General features: G+C 34.1%; 4 protein-coding genes across 6 annotated transcripts; 2 read left to right on the top strand and 2 right to left on the bottom strand.

Annotated features, from left to right (window-relative positions):
* On the top strand, positions 6,581-10,022 carry LOC104726293 (AP2-like ethylene-responsive transcription factor AIL5). Of its 2 annotated transcripts, XM_010445124.2 has the most exons (10): positions 6,581-7,061; positions 7,433-7,832; positions 8,000-8,082; positions 8,295-8,303; positions 8,435-8,523; positions 8,607-8,680; positions 8,783-8,833; positions 8,952-9,028; positions 9,123-9,677; positions 9,764-10,022. In XM_010445124.2, the coding sequence occupies exons 1-10, from the start codon at positions 6,836-6,838 to the stop codon at positions 9,802-9,804; spliced, it is 1,605 nt and encodes a 534-aa protein (XP_010443426.1). In that variant the 5' UTR covers positions 6,581-6,835; the 3' UTR covers positions 9,805-10,022. The 2 variants fall into 2 exon arrangements, with proteins under 2 accessions (XP_010443426.1, XP_010443425.1); XM_010445123.2 differs by having other exon boundaries at positions 6,582-7,061; positions 9,123-10,022.
* LOC104726292 (protein VERNALIZATION INSENSITIVE 3) lies at positions 13,572-16,616 on the top strand. The gene is made up of 5 exons (XM_010445122.2): positions 13,572-13,605; positions 14,134-14,200; positions 14,566-15,121; positions 15,202-15,506; positions 15,606-16,616. The coding sequence occupies exons 1-5, from the start codon at positions 13,591-13,593 to the stop codon at positions 16,532-16,534; spliced, it is 1,872 nt and encodes a 623-aa protein (XP_010443424.1). The 5' UTR covers positions 13,572-13,590; the 3' UTR covers positions 16,535-16,616.
* Positions 16,657-18,335, bottom strand: LOC104726291 (U4/U6.U5 small nuclear ribonucleoprotein 27 kDa protein-like). Its single transcript, XM_010445121.2, has 2 exons — positions 17,517-18,335; positions 16,657-16,906 (listed from the first exon to the last, which is right to left on the bottom strand). Exon 1 carries the CDS (start codon positions 18,198-18,200, stop codon positions 17,529-17,531), a length of 672 nt encoding a protein of 223 aa, XP_010443423.1. The 5' UTR covers positions 18,201-18,335; the 3' UTR covers positions 16,657-16,906; positions 17,517-17,528.
* LOC104726290 (adagio protein 1) lies at positions 18,477-22,338 on the bottom strand. 2 transcript variants are annotated; one of them, XM_019232909.1, is made up of 2 exons: positions 21,938-22,338; positions 18,477-20,380 (listed from the first exon to the last, which is right to left on the bottom strand). In XM_019232909.1, exons 1-2 carry the CDS (start codon positions 22,171-22,173, stop codon positions 18,814-18,816), a joined length of 1,803 nt encoding a protein of 600 aa, XP_019088454.1. In that variant the 5' UTR covers positions 22,174-22,338; the 3' UTR covers positions 18,477-18,813. The 2 variants fall into 2 exon arrangements, with proteins under 2 accessions (XP_019088454.1, XP_019088453.1); XM_019232908.1 differs by lacking the exon at positions 21,938-22,338 and adding an exon at positions 21,332-21,755 and having other exon boundaries at positions 18,477-20,398.

The raw sequence follows: 23,435 nt of genomic DNA, 5'->3' as shown, positions 1-23,435 counted from the left end.
TTTGAAAATGACTTGATTGCAAAAATCTTAACTAAAAAAAAAATTATATTTATTGTATTGATGGGCCAATTATCTAATATCTTAAGCCCATATATATCTTCGATTTGGGCAGATCCAAGTATGTATGAGATAGATCATCTATCATAGATGTGGCAGCTGGACCCAAACAAAAAAAAAATCACCAACAGCTGTAATACTTGCTTCAAATTTCATAAATGCCCCACCCCTCCCCAAATAATATACAGTAAAACTTCTATAATTTAATACTCTATAAATTAATAAACACTATAAATTAATAAATTTTGCTGGTCCCAAGTCGGGCCAGTATAAAAATTAACAATATTCGATAAGATAATAAGATAATAATTTTTTCGAAATCTCCTTATAAAATATGGTCCCAATAATATCATAAATTAATAATTATGTAAATTTATATATATATATATATACTGATATAATAGTGTATATTTCTCCTAAAGTTCAATTCTATAGAACAATTGTAATGTTGTATTTTCAACCTATAATAATATCTCTAAAATATTTTATAACATGTCATACAAATAATTAAAATTTAAAGTTTTAATTTTTAGATATGCATCATTTACAATTTGATAATTTGACAGATTATTAAAATAGGAGAATTGATATTATTATTCATAGATTTGAATTTATGTGTCTCATGTGTATAAGTCAATTTGTCTATAATATTTGTAATTTATTGTAAATAGTGCTTTCTAAATATTACAAGTTCAATTCCTAAACCATAAAATTTATAACATCCGAAAGTTTAATCTTATTTTGCTATAGTTGTTCCAATTCATAATTTTTTAAAAAATAAACAATTAAAAATATATCTATAAATTAATAATTATTAATTTACACTATAAAATAATAATTATTAATTTATAGATAAATTAATATCACTATAAATTAATAAAATGTCTTAGTCCCAACATTATTAATTTATAGAGGTTTTACTGTAGATGCACCATTTAATTGCATGAGCTCATGCACACTATGATACGCTGGACAAAACGATTGTAGCCGTTAGATATTCTTGAGCCAGCTAAAATAATAATATTGTTATTATTGAACGACTGAGATAAAGCTCTCCAGCGACATGAACAATCAACAAACAAAAACAAAATGCCTATTTCATTGTCCAATAAGCAGCAAAGTGTTTATTATATAATACCTATATAAATATATGGATACTTTTTTTTTCAAGTCAACAAAGACAAAAATTAACTATATTATTATTTTTATATTAAAAGGAAAAGAAATGGAAAAGTGTCATGCGATAATTCACAATGTGCAATAATAACAAAATAGTAGGATGACAAAGCGAACGTGGGGAATGATTTGATGATGTAGCTTTTCAAATTTAGACCCATTTCTATTCCTTTTTTTGTTTTTCGTACAACTTTGTTTATATATATGTAGTTTTTTGTAATGTATTCTTATTTCATTATTTGTATACTTGTATGATACAAAGGCCCACGCTTGATTCTGGATCGGTTGGTACAAATGTGTTTTTCCTTTGGTTAAATCAGTTACCTTCATCATGTTTATCATTTTTAGAAAAATGCAAGTTTTTTTTTTTTTTTTTTNTTTTTTTTTTTTTTTTTTTTTTTTTTTTTTTTTTTTTTTTTTTTTAAATGTGAATGAAATCTTAAAACAACAACTCGTATATTTCGGCGCCGAACTCCTTGGCGACATTTCCTGTCTTTATTTTCGTTGGGGAAATTTGTTTTTATCACCACCTCGTATTTTTACTTTTAACCTAAAACTATAAAAAAAAAGCTGAAACGCAAAAACTTTAACACGTTTTTATACTAAATATTTAAAAAAAATACAAGAAAATCGATATAATCATATGCCAAAAATGCACATATTCATAGTCGTCATTTTGAGTTTTTGTATGAATGGATAATCAAACAATATTGTAGCGTCGTCATTTTGAGATTTTATTTTTACTACCAAACATTGTATATACCGTATTTATAGTTTAATTTTGTGCATCCCTTGACTGACTATTATGAGTTTTTCAGCGAAGTTATAAATGCATAAAATGAAAAATCAAATTTTAAGCTCCATGACTTGACTAGTGATTGTTGAACCCATCATACTAAACATAAACTTATGTTTCCTTTTTTTTTAGCATTTGAATTAGAAGAGATAAGTTAATCGTGAGGTGAGAGTTTGCTTAGTCCAAAAGTAAGATACACCCACTCCGGTTTTCATTCCTTTACTTTCGATCGATCCACCGTGCCTCTCTTTTTGGAATCTTGTTCAACTTATATAAAATTTTGCTTTGTTCGACATTTCATATAATAAACTTGTGGCTTCACATTCTTTGACCGCACAATCCCCATTAAATAACTCCATCGCTCCACCGCTTTCAATGGAAAAGGCAGCATATATTAGAATATACTACTTATATATGCTAATAGAACAAAATGATAATGTTATATGGCTTAGAGATTATTTAGCTAATCAGGAAAAAAAAAAGGATTATATAACACGTGATACACCGAATTGGTGACGCAAAACCAAAGACGTGCTTTAAAAGCTGGCATATATTTCGCATTTTAAAGTGTTATTTAACGTATCCGCATCTAGTGTATTCGCACCACTCTCGTATCCATGAATGAATATTATATATAAGAGATTCATATCGCATAGTTTTTTCTTTTGTCAATGATCTTTTTGAGTTGGTATAATAGTATAAAATATTCCTTCCATCTAATAAAGATTAATATTTTGAGATATTTTTTTGTCTTACAAATATTAATGTTTTATAAATTTTAAGAATTAATAATTGAAAATATTTAAAATTTTAAATTATTATTAATTTAAAATTAAATAATATTTTTTTAATCAAAAAAATATATTTAAATTTAATAATTAATACTTTTTAAAAATGTATAAAAAATTGTAAATATCAATTTTTGTGGAACAGAATAAATAAGGTTGAAACGTAGAAAACAATTATTGAAAGAAAACAGATATAAATATATAATTGTCGACACACGATAATGGTGCAGGGTGAAGAGATAGACAATGGGATAACGCAGCATGCAGGAGACACGTGTGCATAGTGGCTGACACGTGTGGGCGGTTTACATGCAAACCATGTGCTTCGCCATTACCACTTAATTAAACCTCACCATCTTCTTTTAGGTCCCAACCATGTAATTAAATTAGCTTTAACTAGATTGGTTTTAGCAGATCTCACCAAATACAGTCCACAGTTTTTACTCAAAAACTTTTTTTTTTTTTTTAAGTAGTCGCACTCGCCAAATCAAACTCGCTAAATAAACATCAAACGCTATATTGTATAGTTTCATTAGATAAATAAACAAGGAGGAAAAATTGTCATTCAACAATTGACTCCACGTTTGCCTCCGTACGAAACACATCAATTGCTAGAAACATAATTGTTTTCTACGGACCACCCTTTTTTTGTTTTGCCACGACAAAAAGTTGGATTAGATTAGCGAATGTTGTTGTAAATTATAATTAAAAATGTAGAATTTACCGAATTCCTTAGCATTTCAATCTACGTGACTAAAATTTTGATATGTGATTCCGAATTAAAATCATTACAATTTTTTTTTTAAAGAGAAAGAGCATATGGTAAATCAAAAGAATGAGAAATTGGCGCCAAGCCGATATGAATAGTGAGCTTTTAATAAAGTGTTTTAATATATTTTTTTGTTCATGAATCGCAGAACGTAAATGATTTTTTTTTTTTTTAAAGGAAAAAAGAGTAGACGAAAATATCAAATTGATATTGGAGTGGTCAAAGAATGACGAAAGAGATTAGAGGAAGGGCCAAAGTTTGTAATAATTGGATACAGAACAGAGGGGACACGCGTCACCTTTTTGGACCATCTCCAATTATTCTACTTTCCTTACGCTATTTTGTCTAAAGTTTTAGTTTAATAACTAAATTAGGATCTAGACAACGGGTTGAAATTTTTTTTATTTATATTATAATTTTTATATAAAATATAATTTATGTAATTGTTTTTAAAATTTGTTGTGAATAAAACATTATACAATAAAATCATATATTAAATATGATGATTTGAAATATTTTAAAGATTTCTTATGATTATTCCGTAGATTAGCCTAATTTTTTTGAAATTTATTAAATCAATTATAATAAACATTATTTATGTTATTTTGATTAGTTGCTAGTATAATCGAAAACTACTTTTAATCCATCGAAGAGTGATTAAATTTTGAGATTTTATTGCTTATATATAGTTAATTAAATATTCTGTGGAGCTTTTTTTTTTTTGGAATATCCTTTTTAATTAAGAAGATCTGAAATCGAGATTTAACTAATAGTTACAATCCATATAACATATCAAATAATCAAATAATTAATCTTATAACCCATATTATATAGTCTACAAAAAAGGTTGTGTACTTCCGTTTTATTATATAGAGGATAATAATAGGTGTAAAATGAATTTAAAAAAATTAACCTAGGATTGAGGAGGCTAAGAGCATCTCCAATAATCTTCTATTTTCATCTTTAAATTCTATTATAGAGTAGTTTTGTTTTAATGGATCTCTATTTTCACATCTATGATAGAGATTGCTATTTTTTTTTTCTATTTTTAGAAGAACTCTATTTTTTCTTCTATAAATAGAGGTGAACTATTTTATTTGCAACTAGTCATCTTAATCTTTAACTTCTTTTATTTATAACCAAAATAAATAAAATAAATATTTTTAAGAACTAATAATACAAATTTAATAAAATATATATTTTTAAAAACTAATAATATATATTTAAGTATAAATATTTAGTCTAAAATATTGAGACTACCATTTGGAAAAGATAATTTATATGAATTATAAAATTTATTTTTCATTCAATTTATAATAATTATTTTAATACAACAAAAACTAATAACTTAATAATCCGGTAAATTACTTTGGGATCCACCAATATCGCTAAAATATTTAATTTAGATAAAAATAATAATTTTATGAAAGTGTTACAAATTTAAAGTAAAATGGATTAGTTTACATAATTTTAAAATAAAATAAAAAAACTTTTTGGAATATTCCTTTTTAGAGAAAAAATAGAGAAAATCATTGGAGCAATCCTTTCCTCTATTATAGATATCCTCTATTATAGAGGAAAAAATAAGGAAAATTATTAGAGATAGTTTAAGGCTTAACTACATTAATAAGATTTTTAATTAAAAAATTACTGGTTTAATATGACATTGTTTTGGTTAATAGTAGTGTATGCTAAGATTGCCTAATCTTAAGATATGATTTTGTGTTTTGGATTCTCAACTTGCATGCATTAATTAATATATTTACTTTGGACAAAAACAAAATTTCAAACCATTCACCGTATGTGTATTACTACGTAGACCGTTCGTTCTTACACGTCTGAAGAAGAAACACGAAACAGAAAAATTAAAAATGAAAAATGAAAATGAAAGTGACGTGAGATCAGTCGCCGCCCAGTTCATCCCATCAAAAGCTTCCACTTGCCGTTTTGCTGTCTTCCTCTCTCTCTCTCTCCTCAACTATTTTCATATTGCTTTTTACTGTTTTTTTCCTAGAAATAATTTAGTTTCATCATTACATTATTTGGTAAATGAAGTACTAGATGACTTTGTTTTTTGGGTAGTGACTACACTAAGTTAATATTACCAAAATAATGTAAAATTATTAGTTTAAATTTTTTGTTAAGAAATTAGTTATTGGAAGAATATGTTTAAGATCATAAAATTTAATAATATAATATTTTTAAACATATTATAATTATAAAAACGTATAAATTAATATTTAAATTACATATTTATATAAAAACAATTGTATACTTATAAATTAATATAATATTCTTAAACATATTACCATTATAAAAACTTATAAATTAATATTTAAATTACATATTTATATAAAAACAATTGTATACTTATAAATTAATATAATATTCTTAAACATATTACAATTATAAAAATTTATAAATTAACATTTAAATTGCATATTTATATAAAAATAATTGTATACTTATAAATTAATATAATATTCTTAAACATATTACAATTATAAAACTTATAAATTAATATTTAAATTATATACTTATATAAAAGCAATTATATACTTATAAATTAATATAATATTTTTAAATATATTACAATTATAAAACTTATAAATTAACATTTAAATTGCATACTTATTTAAATTGCATACTTATATAAATAAAATATTTTCTTTTTTTTAAAAAAATCTCGCACAATCACATTAAATCACATCAAAAAGATGAAACTAAGTTAATATTAAAACTAAGTTAATAATTAAAAAGAATCCTAAAAAAAGAAAAAGATGTGCGAATGTTATCTATTTAGTAGTTTTAAGTTAATACTAAAACTAGTTAACACGAAACTATCATTAGCTAAAATATATACATCCGACATTCTAATTGTTTTATATGATTACGTGGTCTCTGCATGTAATTTTCTAATCAAAATATTGATATATTTTTTAGCGTTGAAGTTCGAATATAAACTACAGAGTCTCGACCGTCGTGCTATTCCTATCTCTCTCTCTATTTCTCTGTTCCTCTCTCTCATACATTTCCTCACTCGTCTCTCTCATATTGACCTCTATATCTGTGTCGTGTCCTCTCTCTTTCTCTCTCTTTCTCTCTCTATCTATCTCTCAAACCCTAGAGGAAGGGAGTTAAAAGACGAGACCTTCCACTATTTCCAAAGTCGTAATAAATCTCTCACTCTATCTCTCTCATCCAAAAGACTTCACGAGTCCCCAAAGAGAAAAAACCCTATTCCCAAAGATGAAGAACAATAACAACAAATCTTCTTCTTCTAGCTATGATTCTTCTTTGTCTCCTTCTTCTTCATCTTCTTCCCACCAGAACTGGCTCTCTTTCTCTCTCTCCAACAACAACAACAACAACTTCAACTCTTCCTCAAACCCTAATCTCACTTCCTCGACATCTGATCATCAACATCCTCACCCTTCTCACCTCTCTCTCTTTCAAGCTTTCTCCACTTCACCAGGTTCTCTTTCTCTCTCAACTTATTAGTTTGTTACTTTGTTTTGTGTTATTGTCTTTTGAATTTTTATATGACTTAGGACAAACCAATTTTGTGTGTTTTGTTGCACCTAGACCAGTTCTTTACCCTTTTTGGTTTAATTAAACTTTTGCTTATTTAGATTTAGTAGCCTATACTCAATTCAATACTTCTATTTATCTTTTATCTTTTCTTTTTTTTTAAGTGTACTTAGAAATCAGTCAAATCTAATCTAATGAGTTATACTATGTACTAGATCTAATTAATGTTCCTATAGAATCTTTCACTAGATATTGTCTCCTTTAGAGTAAAACACTAATTACCTCAATACCCTCTCATATGAATTTAATTTTCAGCCGAACGGCAAGATGATTCACCGAGAGTTTCAACCGGCGATGCCACGGCGGTCCTTTCCATTTACCCCGGCGGTCCTAAACTCGAAAATTTTCTCGGCGGTGGAGCCACAACGACGACAACAAGACCAATGCAACAAATGCAATCTCTCGGCGGCGTTGTCTTTTCTTCCGACCTACAGCCACCTCTTCATCCTCCCTCAGCCGCCGAGATCTACGACTCTGAGCTGAAATCAATTGCAGCTAGCTTCCTCGGAAACTACTCCGGTGGTCACTCATCGGAAGTCTCGAGCGTACACAAGCAACAACAGAACCCTCTAGTTGTCCCAGAGACTTCGCCCACCCCGAAGAAGAGCGTAGAGAGTTTCGGACAACGTACTTCGATTTATAGAGGAGTCACAAGGTTCGTTTAACAAACTATACATTCCCTATATAATAACCAAACGATAGTGTAACATTTGTGTCACGTTATTACGTTAATATATAAATCTCTGTCTTTAATTTTGTATGTGAAAAAATGCATGTGTTTATTATTATTAGTGATAATTGAAAATTTAATTAATTAAACAGACATAGATGGACGGGAAGATACGAAGCTCATCTATGGGACAATAGTTGCCGAAGAGAAGGCCAAAGCAGAAAAGGAAGACAAGGTACACCTTCAACTTAAAATGCGCTGTGAAATATGCGTTTGTTTGTTGATATTTACTATAATGCGCGTTATTGTCTTTTTTACTTTTACTTTTTTAACTTCTGAGGTCACTCTCAGAATCTAACGTCGCTGTGTTTTTGTCTCTGTGACGTGAAATGATTACCCAACCGTGGACAATCTGATATTTTTGTGATGATTTTAATTGTGCTGCAGTTTATTTAGGTGAGTTCCATTAAATTCTCTCTGTAAACAATTTATTTCATCATTATCATACCATCTCCCTTTCTTATTTCTTGTCAAATTTAATTCCCTTCTGAAATGTTATCATTCTCCCTTGTATTTGTTATGTTCAGGTGGTTATGATAAGGAAGAGAAAGCAGCTAGAGCTTACGACCTTGCTGCTCTTAAGTATTGGGGTCCTACTACTACCACTAATTTCCCGGTAATTTACTCTCTTAATTTAAAATTTCTCTGGAGAAGTTTCATAATTTGTATACTTATTCCCCGGTAAATACTTGTAATCAGATATCGAATTACGAATCTGAACTTGAAGAGATGAAACATATGACTCGACAAGAGTTCGTTGCTTCTCTAAGACGGTAATAATTTAACTTGCGATACATTCTTTTTGTTCTCATAAATGTTGCAAGAAAATCAAACTAGTTTCTTAACCAAATTATGTTTTCTTTTTATAATTAAAGGAAAAGCAGTGGATTCTCTAGGGGTGCGTCCATGTACAGAGGTGTCACTAGGTCTGTTCATTCTCCTAACCATTAGATCTTTTTATTCCTAATTGATTAGTTCTATGAACTACTCTTAATGTGTCATGTTCCTATTTTAAATGATTCAAACTTTACTGCAACAACGCAGACATCATCAGCATGGTAGATGGCAGGCACGAATTGGAAGAGTTGCAGGCAACAAAGACCTTTATCTCGGCACATTTAGTGAGTTACATTCCAAATATTGTTAAGTTCTGATTTATAATTATATGTTTTGATAATGATTTTAACAGAAACGTAATTGGATATTAAACTTCAGGCACTCAAGAAGAAGCTGCAGAGGCTTATGATATAGCAGCGATCAAATTCCGCGGGCTTAATGCTGTCACCAATTTTGACATCAGTCGCTACGATGTCAAGTCGATTGCTAGTTGTAATCTCCCGGTGGGTGGACTAATGCCTAAACCATCCCAAGCTACCGCAACAACAACAGCTGAGAAAACCGTTGATCTAACTCCACCCGAACCTCCTTCTCTGACCACACCGTCGCTCACCTTCGACGTGGCAACACCGGTCCATGACCATGGAGGAACTTTTTACCACACCGGGATACCGATCAAACCAGACCCGGCTGATCATTATTGGTCCAACGTTTTTGGATTCCAGGCAAACACGAAAGCCGAGATGCGACCATTAGGAACTTTTGTGTCGGATCTTCATAACCCTTCTCCAGGTTATGCTATAATGCCGCTATTGCAAGAAGGCGAAAACAACTTTGGTGGTGCTTATGTTGGGGCTGAAGGGTATTATAACAATCATTCCAGTGCATCGAGCACTGTCTCGGCTATTCCACTATCCTCAACAACAGCAATAGGTAACGCGAACGAAGGGTACTGGATTAATAACAACAACATTTCAAATTCTTACCAAAATGCAAAGTCAAATCTCTCTGTTTTGCAGACACCGGTTTTTGGGTTGGAATGAGTTCTCTCTTATCCTAATTTGTGAGAGCGAAAAGAAAAGAAAAAAAGATGTAGGAAAAGAAAGTCTATGTTTGAGTTAAAGATATTTTCTTTTTTAGATTATTATTGTTTAAGTAGGTTCTAAAAATGTATCTGTTAGTTTTTTCACTTTTAATGGTTGTTTACTGACCACGAATTTAGCTGGATCTGACAGTACTAACTCTTTGTTTAATGGCCTTATGGGTTCTTTTTTCACTTTTCAGAACTTTTGTTACTTTTTTTTTTATATAATTTTTTTTCAACTTTTTGTTGTTGTGTGGACAATATGAATGATTGAAGATGGAACTATATGTGAATAAATGCAAAACAATCTAATCTTCAGTAGCTTAAAATATCGTTTGCATGGTATTTTTTTCGTCATTTCTTTTTTTTCTTGATGTAAGCTTTTTCAAATATCTAGTAGTGTATTTTGTCTCAACATCTGCCTCTACGCTCAATATTTCATCTTGGAAATCGACTGCTAAGGCGTAACGTTAAAAACCATCCAAATAGTGAAAACCAAATGGGTTTGGAAATAACACATTCGTTATAAATGAATGGTGTCTTATATNTTTTTTTTTTTTTTTTTTTTTTTTTTTTTGAACAACATATGGGATGATCAAGTTGTGTAAATTAGACCCTGTTTCTAACTTTCTTTTGTTTTTTTTCTTTTCATTCTTTTAGAGGCTTGGATTTGTATACACATACTCTTTATTAAGTTTAGGACTAGGCGACTAGCTGCCGCATGGATACAATAGTATAAATGATCGGACTACGACTACTTACAACTGTTTTCTCTGACATATATGCGTCGAAATTATCCATATGAAGATATCAAATTAGATAAGAAGATAACTGACTGGATTACATGGATAAATTTTGATAATTAACAATTGAATCGTGACGTACGTAGCAATGATATTAGGGGATTTTTTTTTTTTTTTTTGGTGTTGTATCAATTGGCGTTTACACTATTTCTTTGATAAATGGGTTTAGGTGAGTCACCGGTTTCTCTAAGTAGCAGCCGAACTATATTTTAGGATAGAAATCAGAGCTAATTTGTTTTTCTCACACTTAGTAAAAGTACTCTGTTTTGTCCGCTTCAGAAGGGACTGCTTTTGGTGAGTGTTTTGCAATTCATTACTCCTTTTGCCTTTGATTTGCTTGTCTAGACCTTCTCAGGTTTTTGTGAGATTATTGTATTGTCTCTATTTTCAATATATCTTTTCAATATCTGCACTACCTTACTCTGCTTTGTCTCCCAATGGCGTTTGTTAGTTTCACTATGATATGAACATAAACATGGGCATAGCCAATATAGAATCATTTGGGTCAAATGACCCTGGTGAAATTTTAAAACTGGTTAAATTTTTAAAGAAAAAATCAAATTGACCATGGTAAAATAGCACAATTGACCCTTATAAAAAAGTTTAACAACATAATTGACACCTTAAAATTTATTTTGACCCTGGTAAACTAATTTCCTAGCTCCGCCACTGAACATAAACGCATATATATCTTTCTATAATGCAGAGATTAAGAACTTTTTTCATTCGAATACATAAGACTGACTTGAGTGTAACTCCTGGTGATGACTGATGAGGTACTACTTGTGTTACTGATTTTTAAAAGTAAAGTGATTTGTATCGTACTGAAAGTGTTTATACCTCCACGAACTTTTTTCTTGACATTCTTCTTCTTTTTGGAAGGAAGAAATGGAAAATAATAGAGCAAGAAATAGGATCCGTAATGAATTTATAAATAAAATTCTACAAATACCACTATGCTTTAACATTAAGGAGACTCAAAAGTTATAACATTATAGAAATAATAAACTCAGTTAATAAAAATATAAGTGTTAATTCATCTACAGTATATGGTTTACTTCATCGGAATACATCAACACAAGTAAATCTGAATATTGTGGTCTAGTTTATTTATTTTTCAACTGTTGATTGCGAACAATGTCAAAGAGCAAACGGCAGATAAATCTGTCCAAAATATTGTACAAACATAACAGTTTAGCGCTACTGCGCTAGATGTGTCAAACCAATGCCCCAACGAAAATCGTTTTTCCTTCTGACGACAAAGTATTAATAGTATCTTTGTCAAAGGGTACTTTGTGCGTTACGCCCTTTGGCATTGTGCTTTACGATAAGCGTCACTATATGTATATATATATATATATATATATGCCAAAGTGATATTGGTCCTTTAGTTTCTTTATCAAATTTGTTCTTATGTGATGACAAAATTGCAGTAAAACATTGTCTGGTATATGAGCCTACCAAATGGTTGGTTAAAAAAGAAAAATTAAACAGTGTTTGTTATAATATGGTCACATATTTTGATTTCGTAATTTATGATTTAGATAAAATAGATTGAATTATCAAATGAGGAAGAATACTAAAACACGTAGAATTCATAAATCATAACATATCCTATGCGAGTTTCTAGTATTGTATCGTTTAGACAAATAAACTGCGCTAGCATTTGAAAGTAAACTAGGTTAAAAAAATGTCCTTAAATTACAAAATTTAAACCCTAACTCCAATTGCTAATTATTTAGTTGAAAAAATAAGATTGAACGCCATAATAAATACGTGGATTGAAGACTGGGTTGGACCGAGTTAGTCCTACTCCTACCCCACCCCTTCTCACCTTGTACCGTCTCTTTACATTAGGAGATTTGGAACATGTTCTATCACAAAACTAATTAACAACTAATGTATTTTTCTTTGTCTTGGTCATAATCACTGGTTCACGAATACTAACATAATTATAAACGAATATGGATTCATAATTCTGTTTGTTAAACAAGTCACTCGTCCGATCCTAGTTGAAGAAATTCTACATGGGATGCTAAATTTTTTTAAGAAAAAACGAGTCGTGGCAAAGAGCTTTTTGGGTATTTGGACCGACCATCTTCATGGGCAAACTAAATTGTTAATGGCTATATTTAGTACTTGTATCATAGCTTAACTGTAAAACTATTAAAGTATTTGTAGAATGAAAAGCTAGTTAAGAACTATACTGAATACTTTTTAAAGAGTTTTAACTATATATATATAAACTAGATGTTTAACCTTTTAAATGAAACAGTAATGTTCATCACAAATTCATAGTGATACAAAACAAAAACTTGTGATTGTTTTCTTAAATTTGCATTTCTTAAAAATATTTGACAGAACTTTTTATCATTAGAACAAAACACAAAATTCTTAAACCCTGCTTTAGCGCGATTGTCTTAAATTAATCGCAAAGTATAATTCTCTTCTCACGTCATCAGAATTTGGGAAATAAGAGAAAGAAACAAAAAGTGAAAATCATTTTCGTAAACAAAAATTTATATATATATCAAATAAATAAATATACAGTAACTTGATGAGAACAAATTAAATGGTTACAAATGTAAGGTTTTGGAGCATAGAAAAGATATACTAGTAAAATATAAAAAACAAGTGAAGCATTGGTTACAGGTCAAATCAAAGCATATGTGTGTACATAATATCTTCGAAAGCACGTGAAGATATTTACAACTTTTTTTTATTATTAAAATATACAAAACCAAAAAAATTCTTAAGAACTTACAACAAAATAAATAAATAAAATAAAAAAGCTTTTTTTCAGAGGAGAAGAAGTTTCATCCATCAGAGGGTTTCCTCCTCTCTTAGAAACATCTAGAAAAAAATACAAAATGAGAGAGAAAGAGAGAAGACGAATCATCGGAGCTTTTTTTTACTGAATCCCCAAAAAAAAAAAAAAAAACCCAAGAACACAAAAAAAATGCAAGCTGCTTCGGTAAGTATTGTTTTTTTTATATATAATAGTTTTATGTTCTATGTTATTATTGTTGCTGCAGACTTCTCATTCGGTGAACAACGAACCAATCCTCATTTTGTTTCACTTATTTATATATATATATATATTAAATTTATTTTCAAAAGAAATTCAAGAAAATTGTGAATACTTGGTTCTAATTAAGACCGAGTCCTTCTCGAATCATACATACATGTTCTTCTTACACAAAGAGAGAGAGATAAGTAGTATCTTTATTTCATGGGTAGTTCTTAGGTTGTTTAAAGATTGAAACTTTCAAAATCGAAAAAAACAAATCTTGAGTTTTTTTTTTTTCCTCGATCTTGTTTGTTGTTCTTCATCATCGTAAGTATTATTATTACATCTTTTGGTCCTTTTTTTTTATTATTATTTTTATATCTTTGTAAAATTTTAACTCGAGATTGTTGTGATGTGTGTGTGTGTAGTAGCTTTAACTTTTGGAACATAAATATATAATTGGAACTTTTTGGTGTGAAATCGGATCTGCAGCTTTCGAAGATCTGGCGTTTCGATGGTAATGTGAGTCCTGAAAACATTGATTCTTCTTCATATCAAGGTAACAACAACAACACACACACACACGATCGATTTATCATTCTTCTCGACGTGAACTGTTTCTTCTATACATGCGTTTTAGGTCTTTCTTTACGACGCCGTTTTATTATACATGTATATGATGAACAAACACGCTTTGGATTCCTCGTCATTTTTGTTTACGGGTTGTTGAGAGATTTCATTCAAAGTTTCAAACTTTGCTAAAATGTTTTACCCCAAAAAAAAAAAAAAATTGGAAACTTTTGTGATTCTTCTTTTGGTTTTTAGTTTTTTAACCGTACGTTTTGGCTTCTTTTTATCTTGACAGGAGATTTTAGGGTTTAAAAGGATTGGTCTTTCTTTTTGTTGTTGTTGTTGTTGGTGCAGATAACGAATGCGTTGAGTCTTCTAAACCAAACGGTTTGAATGTAAGTGAAAGAAGAGAATTGATCCACGCATTGTCTGACCAGCCGGAAGAAGCTTCGGAGCTTTTGCATTCATGGAGCAGGAATGAGATTATGAAGATCATATGTGCTGAGATGGGGAAAGAGAGGAAGTACACTGGTTTAGCCAAACCCAAACTTATTGAGAATCTTCTGAGTCTTGTCTCTCGTCCTCTAGGGGAGACTTCTTGCTCTCATCCTAGAAACTCTAGGAAGAAGCAGAAGAAAACCATCGGTTACATCATTTGCTGTGAGAATTTAGCTTGTAGGGCTGCGTTAGGAAGCGATGACACGTTTTGTAGAAGGTGTTCTTGCTGCATTTGTCAAAAGTTTGATGATAATAAGGATCCTAGTCTATGGCTCACTTGTGATGCTTGTGGATTGTCTTGTCATCTTGAATGTGGTTTGAAGCAAGATAGGTATGGGATTGGGATTGGGAGTGATGATCTTGATGGTAGGTTTTATTGCTCTTATTGCGGCAAAGATAATGACTTGCTTGGGTATGGTTTTTTCGATATGGATTTTCAATGAGTATTGTTTAGAGAATGTAATGTAATGTAATGTGTGTGAGTGCTTACAGATGCTGGAGGAAACAAGTGAAGGTGGCCAAAGAGACGCGTCGTGTGGATATACTTTGTTACCGTCTTTCTCTAGGACAGAAGCTGTTGAGAGGTACAAGGAAGTATCGCAATCTGTTGGAACTCATGGATGAGGCAGTGAAGAAGCTAGAGGGTGACGTGGGTCCGTTGTCCGGTTGGGCAATGAAGATGGCTCGAGGTATCGTCAATAGACTTTCTTCGGGGGCACAAGTTCAGAAACTGTGTTCTTTGGCTATGGAAGCTCTGGACAAAATGGTCTCACCATCAGAATCTATTTCAAGACAAGGTTAGTGTTCTGCTCACAAATTACTTTGGTTTTTAAATCCCAAGATATATATATATATATATATATATATATATATATGTTCACTTAAGTTCTTGTTAGGTGACAAGATGAGCACGAGAGTAGAAGAGATTCAAGCGAAGTCAGTCACTGTGAGATTAGACTCCGAGGAGCCGTCTTCTTCTTTGCAAAACCGGATAACGGGTTTCAAGATGTTCTGTCGAAAGTCGAAGGACGAAGAGTCCTCCTCATCTCAGGTGAATTCTGTTGTTTATCTACCTGAGACGAGGTCTACCATCCACGGACTTGAACCCGAAACCGAGTTCTGTCTCAGAGTCGTGTCCTTTAACGAGGAAGGTGAGTTAGATGAGTCCGAGCTTCGGTTCTCAACGTTGAAGGATGATGGAAATGAAGCTGGAGCCAGGCAAAGCCCTTTGACAAACTCAAGTAGTGGTCTTTGTAGTAATCCATCTTTGCCCGAAGATGAATCTAATAATGTCTGTAAAAGCTGCAGCAAAGAAAATGGGAACAAGGACAACGTTGAACATTATAGTGTAGGAGAAGTAGAATCTGAGCTTGAAGCGGAGAGGCCCGTAAAAAGGAAAGCTAACAAGATAGATGGAAGAGACTCGCTTATGACACCCTGCAAGAGAGATACTTTTAAGGGAAAGCAAGGAGTGAATAAAAGATCCAAGTCAAGAACAGTATCAGTGAACGAGAAACCTGAGTTCCATAAAGCCGCAAATGGAGTAAGAGGTAAAGACTTGGGTCACATTGTGAAGACTGTTAGATGTTTAGAGGAAGAAGGACATATAGACAAGAGTTTTAGGGAAAGGTTCTTGACATGGTATAGCTTAAGAGCTACTGACAGAGAAGTTAGAGTTGTGAAGATCTTTGTTGAGACCTTTATGGAGGATCTTTCATCTTTGGGACAACAGCTTGTGGATACATTTTCAGAAAGAATACTCAGCAAAAATTCCTCAATGCCTGGACTTGTGACTGCTGGAATCTGCCTCAAGCTCTGGCATTAAAGCTTTTGATATCGGCCTTTTTATCAGTTTGCTTGATATTGTAACCGTAACGATATTTTTTGGAATGAAGTTACTTACTTTATGCAAGCGCCAGTATGTTTTTAATATTTAGTGAAAAACTCAAACGAATAGGCATGACATCAACTGAATCATAGTCTGAAAGTTAAGAGTTGGGAGATTACACACAATCATTAACAATTCTAAATCCCGAAAATGCGATATAACTCATGAGTTGTTTCTAATTTCAAAAGAGTACATGTTTGGTTCTCCGGGGACATTAGAACAGTCTGGGGAAGAATTGCTGCTGGGAAGTGCAGCTCGAACCCTCATTCAATTCTTTCGACTAGTGTTTAAAGACAGTGTGTGAAGGACCTGCAAGATATGTTCAAAGGAGAGGAAGTGAGGAGAAAGTGATCAATGCGAAAACAAAAACAGGATGCAGAGACACGACAGGCAAAGATTCTAGTTAATAATTATAAAAACTGAAACTGATTAATCTACTCAAGAGTAAATGATGCGCCTTTATGTCCATTCAATGACAAGTAATTTCTAAATTCAGCTGTTTGAGACAAAAATAGTAAAACCAGCGCTAAGGTGGGATGATAGTCAGTGATTCACACAACTTAATCTTGTAAGATGTTACCAGAGAGTCATCAAAACAAAGAACTAAGAGAAACACACGAGTGGTTTCATCTCAACTATGTATTTAAACTTAACTAGTTGAAAAGATGACATCAAAAGAACCAAGTGAACCATCTATCTATCAGCTTGTGAGGGTCTAGACTAACAAAAATGAGAAGGAACAACCCCATAATGCTGAACCTGATGAGTTCATCTTCTAAAGCAACCAACAAGTCTAAAAGCCAAGTCACTAACTACTAAACCAACCAACACAAGATAGCTAAACCTATCTTCCAATTCGATTGTTACTAAATCACAGAAACAATAAACTTGGGAAGCTAAGTGAGAAGAAGCCCCTAACCTTGAGAGAAGACTAGCGGTTACGCTCAGCAGGCAAAGGACGGTTAAATCCACCGCGACGGTTCATGTACTGTCTTGGCTGACGCTTAGTTACAGCTCTAATCCCACTAACATCAGCACCAGCAACTGGTTTCCCTTTAGTAGAATCGAACCCAGTAGGGATCCCTAACATCTTCATCATCTCAATCTCATTCGCATCCATTCCTTCCTCAGCTTCCCCTCCGCCTCCGCCGTTATCAGCAGCATCGCTTGTTTGTTTATCCTTCTTCTTAGTAGCAGAAGAAGGCTCTTTCGCAATCTCGTCAACGAAATCAGACACAGCTCGTTTGCGGATCCTTTCCTTCTCGTCGTCTACTGAACCCTGGCGAGGCCGTTTCCGCGACGGCGCATCTGGGGTGGGAGTCCTGCGCCTGTGGTGTCGCTGACGGTCACGGTCACGGTCAATCGAGCGGGAACGAGAGCGATACCTCTCCGGAGAACGCACGTGGCGAGGACGTGCGTGGTGGTCTGGAGTACGAGATCGGGACTTCTTGCTCCTAAGCCCTCGGTCACGTTCACGGTCACGATTGTCTCTATCTCTTTCACGGTCACGGTCACGGTCGCGGCTGTCTCTATCTCGGCGTCTATCACGGTCGCGTTCACGGTCCCTGTCCCTCTCTCGTTCGCGGCGGTCGCGCTCTGACATGGATGTGATGCGGCTGAGAACGGTGGCTGTGTTTAAGGGTTTTAAAATTTAAACCAATTTCCACCGAGAGATTCTCTCACTCCTCTGATACGAAGGCCCCCAATTGTTTTTGTTCTTTCGTTAAATTGGTTTTTTTTTTCATTAGTTATTATTATTTTCTTTCTTATGTAATAAGATACATTTGAAAAACTCTATGATTGGATATATTATTAATAAGCCTCCAAAGTAATAAAATTTGGAAGAAAACTTGAAAATTGTGTTCCAACAAATCAAGCATAAGAAGAGACAAGAGAGGATCTTATTAAAATTTTGGTAAAATCATAAATAAAAATTTACAGAATATGAACACAAATGCACTCCTCAAAAGCATTCAAACTTCAAAGAGAACAACAGATACAAGCCCTAGAGAGATAGACAAAGGAGAGATAGGTATAACATTTTCACTATTTATATTATAAACACTACAAGTCCTAATGAGGAAGAAGAAGAAGAAGAAGGACTAAAAAAAATATGAGCAGCACCAAAGTCCCACCACTGAGTCACTCTCCCTAAAGCTCCAAGTATCCTAACAGAGAACCCTTTTTTTCATCTTTCGTTTGTAGGATCTCTTTCGTTACGTGAGATAGCTCGCTAGTGATAACTCGTGTAGCTCACTTAGCATCCACTCTTCTCCCGTCTGACCACCCAGCACTATGGCTCGTGTACCTCCCACTACACAAGTGCCATGTCCCCAAGCAAACCGTGGCGGTCTCCCTGGAATGTTTAGTATTCTCCAAGTCGGTTTGTCCTCTGTCGGGTCAAGTAGATAAAGCTGCGACGCTGAGTGAAGCCCTGCCACCGAACCGCCAAAGATCAAGATTCTTCCTCCGGGGAGGTTAACCGCCACGTGATCCAGCCTCGGTGGTGGTGCCACTCCTCCTGGGTTTCCTGCTCCGGGCATTCCGCTACCGGTCACACATCTCCAACAAGGCTCCTCTTCGCTTAGATCCATTGTGAAGACATCGCTCGAACGGAATCTCAGAGGCCCGCTTTTAGCAAGACCACCGAACATCAAGATCTTTCTTCCTCCATACACCGATAGTGTGTGGCCTAACCGGGAAGGGGGAGTCCAGGCAGCCGGAATCTCTCTCCACACTGGTTTATCTATCGAGAGGTCGAGGAGGAACGTGTCACTGAGAAGAACGCCAGAATCTGCACAACCTCCAGAGACTATCAGTTTGGTTCCGTCAAGGGTGCATGAGCTGTGCCATGATCTTGGTAGAGGAGGAGCCAAACCCGAAATCTCCCTCCAAGTAGGAGGTTTTGCATCGAGATTCAAAACAAACACATCGTTCAGCAAACCTTGCTGTCCACAGCCACCAAATACAACCAGATTGGAGCCGTTTACGCAAGAGAGTGTGTGGCCCCAGCGTCCCGGAGGTGGGGAGCTCACTTTGACATGTTGCCATTCAGGGTAATCCGAATTCAGATCTAAAACAAAGGTGTCATTCATAGGCTGCATATTCACACCTTCTCCTCCAAAGAGAACGACCCTGTTCCCGACTGCGCAAGCACTGAAATTACAGCGAGACGGCTCAACAGCACCTCCAACGGTAAGTTTTCTCCAAGCTGCAGCTTCAAGGGTGGTCAGTTCTCTAGCAAGGCGGCCCCAACCGAGTCTTTTTGCACCAGGAACAGTTTCTAATACGCGTGTTGTCTCGCTTCCCCATGCATTCTGACAAACCCTTCGCCAAAGATCCTCATTCTTTGTCAGCACATACAGCCTGCGACATACAGAACTGACAGACGCAACGTCTCTTGGTGTCAGGCGTGACAATATCTTCATAGACACAACCTCATCATTTAGCTGAAATAACCCACACATCCCTCGGGAAACATTGCGCTCCCCAGCGGCTAAAGCTGAGTATATCCCATTGATTGATTTTTCTTTTGTTGAAGAACCAAGAACAGGTCCAAGGTCAATGTCTGTCTCGATAAAGAACTGGATTCCAATTATATGGGTGATAGTATCATCGTCTCCATAAATAGGAGTCAGCCGCAATCTATTCATCAACGGAGATCCATCTTTCCTAAAGTTCAACAACTCGCCTTGGAATTCTATGCCCTCATCAATACATTTTCTTATCTCGGATACCACCATAGAGTCAACTAACGGATGCCTTCTTTTAGCAAACGGTCCTCTACATTGCAAGAAGCGGCTGCAGAATTCAGGGAAATTTTAGAAACAATTCAAGACCAAGAAACAAAGTTATCTCCGACTTACTTAGGCGAAAAAAGCCATAGACAATAAAATTGGCCGTGCATATAGAGACTGATAACAAAACCAAAAAAACACCAAACAAGCATAGCTTAAAACATGACCAGAGATTCATTCTGTTCAACAGTAACAACTAATCTGAATTGATCAGCTCCCCCAGACAACTTTAAGCTTATCAATATGAAGAAAAGAGGGAACCTACAACCACTTGTCCCATGGCAAACTAACATATAACCACACGAACTGGGCTTAATCTTTTTAAATGAACCTACTAGTCATTGGTTCACTACACGTTAAGTAACCTAAAGATATTCTTGTCTTAGCTAAGTTAGCTATGAGCCTATGACCCCTAAAAAACTACACAGGGATAGCTTGATTTATCACTGCAGACCCATATATATATATATACACCTCCCAGTTTGCTTAACACGAAGAGCAACTAAAACAGCTCGACTAATATCACAATCACAGAGTAACCGTCTGAATTGCCTCCTAAGCACATAATATTGAGGCGCACAAACAGATATGTCCAAGGGTTCTCTACAATTCCGAAAAGTCACCTATGGTTATCTAACAAGACATCTCTTCGTTTTCATTCCACCAAAACCTCCGTACTAAAGCTACGAATTCAAGTGATCATCCCCCAGAAGCAACTTCAGATTACCAATATCTATAAATTCCAACGTAATTCGCTTGGCAATCAACTCTACGTTCCTCACCTATACTCAAACTAACACGATCCTTCCTTAATCAAAACTCCACCAAGTAGCCAAAAAACTCGGCATAGCAAATACAAGAAAAGTGAGCTACTAAGAAACTCCTCGCATCAATTCCGAACCCTAAACCACTATAAAATAACATTAAAACGACTAACCAATTTCCTCCGAGAACCTCCTCAGCACGATACCCAGTAACCATTTCGAAAACAGTGTTGACATAGATAATAGGGTGGTCCGGCTCAACAGCATCGGTAACAACGAACCCACAAGGCGCCCTATGAAGCAAATTACCAACTGGATACGGAATTGGTCCTCCGCCGGGGAAAAGACCTCCCTCTTCTTCATCATCAGCAGCTGACGAAGCATCATCGGCGCTTAGATCGGAACCACTGTCCCACTCCATGAAAATTTTCAAAGAGTTACCAGACTATAATTCAGTCGCGCCGGAGATTATGAAGACGGCGATTGAAAACAATCCGGCGTGAGATAATCGGAATTTTTTTGTTTTGGGAAAAGGGATGAGAGAGAGAGAGAGAGAGAGAGAGAGAGGGAAGATGGTGGACAAAGAAACGAGTGGTAACCGTCGAGTTTGGTGGAAAAATCTCGGCCGTATGAGCTAATTGGGTTTTTATCGGGTCGGGTTTTATCCGGATCCAAAATTCTCTGTCGGGTCAAGTAGATAAAACGCCCGTTGGTTTTTTTAGATGAAGGTTACTTCTCATATTTTGTGGGCTCATGTCTAAGCCCATAATATNCCTCCGAGAACCTCCTCAGCACGATACCCAGTAACCATTTCGAAAACAGTGTTGACATAGATAATAGGGTGGTCAGGCTCAACAGCATCGGTAACAACGAATCCACAAGGCGCCCTATGAAGCAAATTACCAACTGGATACGGAATTGGTCCTCCGCCGGGGAAAAGACCTCCCTCTTCTTCATCATCCGCAGCTGACGAAGCATCATCGGCGCTTAGATCGGAACCACTGTCCCACTCCATAAAATTTTTCAAAGAGTTACTAGACAAAATTCAGTCGCGCCGGAGATTATGAAGACGGCGATTAAAAAGTAAAAACAATCCGGCGTTAGATAATCGGAATTTTTTTTTGGGAAAAAAGGTATGAGAGAGAGAGAGAGAGGGAAGATGGTGGACAAAGAAACGAGTGGTAACCGTCGAGTTTGGTGGAAAAATCTCGGCCGTATGAGCTAATTGGGTTTTTATCGGGTCGGGTTTTATCCGGATCCAAAATTCTCTGTCGGGTCAAGTAGATAAAACGCCCGTTGGTTTTTTTAGATGAAGGTTACTTCTCATATTTTGTGGGCTCATGTCTAAGCCCATAATATTAATAGTCCAGTAATAAATGAGATTATGTGATTGAAATTCATAACAATTTCCTAAGAAGTAGATATGGAATTTTTTGCAAATATATTTATAGGTTTAAATTTTGAATTAGTAGTGAAAAAATAATTTATTTGGTACTAGTAACTGAACTGACCAATGATTTTGTTGAAAACAAATTCATTGCAATAGTTTTGGTTAACACCTCAAAAATACAAATTAAGAATATCGAAAAATAGTTTATATGACAAAAAATTGATTTTTATTTATAGAATTAAATATCCACATAAAAAAAACATCTTTATATAGAAACATTCACTTCATTGTATTACTGGCATAAAACAGCCTAAACTCTAACTTGTGTTCATCTTGCTCACTATGGGAAAAACCCCATTTACCATTTTCTTAATTTCCTATTTTTTTAGTAATATAATTTTTCAAAAAGAAAATGGATACTTCGATATTCAATGATATTGTTGGCCAACACACAAAAGTGTTGTTTTTAGAAACAATTGGAAGCGTTCCAATACTTACATATTTTGATCCAAGTTAGCAATAAAATTGGTTCAGAATTTGTTTACGTTTGATATAATCACAAAGCCAAATCTAAATTTCACCGTTCAAATGTGTTTCTTCTTATTGAACTGTCCGAGCTTTCTATTTGCTTTTACACTTTCGGAAACCCTCTAAAATGTCAGTTGTTTATCCTTTAGTTTTCTTTGCAATGTTTTTTTTAATAAATGCTAGACAAAACTAGTTACATCAATAGATATGTAGTGGATTTAGTTGAAACTTGAACAACAACTTTTCATAATAACTGGTTATATCATGTCGGTTCGGTATGGTACAAAATCATAGGTGCAAACTGATTTTGAAACCGTAGCAGGTTTACTTTTGACATCAACAATAATAAAGCTAAGTTA

The sequence above is a fragment of the Camelina sativa genome, chromosome 11, assembly GCF_000633955.1.
Source record: "Camelina sativa cultivar DH55 chromosome 11, Cs, whole genome shotgun sequence".
NCBI lineage: Eukaryota > Viridiplantae > Streptophyta > Magnoliopsida > Brassicales > Brassicaceae > Camelina > Camelina sativa.
Note: the sequence above shows the minus strand (reverse complement) of the source record. Positions and strands in the feature narration are given on the sequence as shown.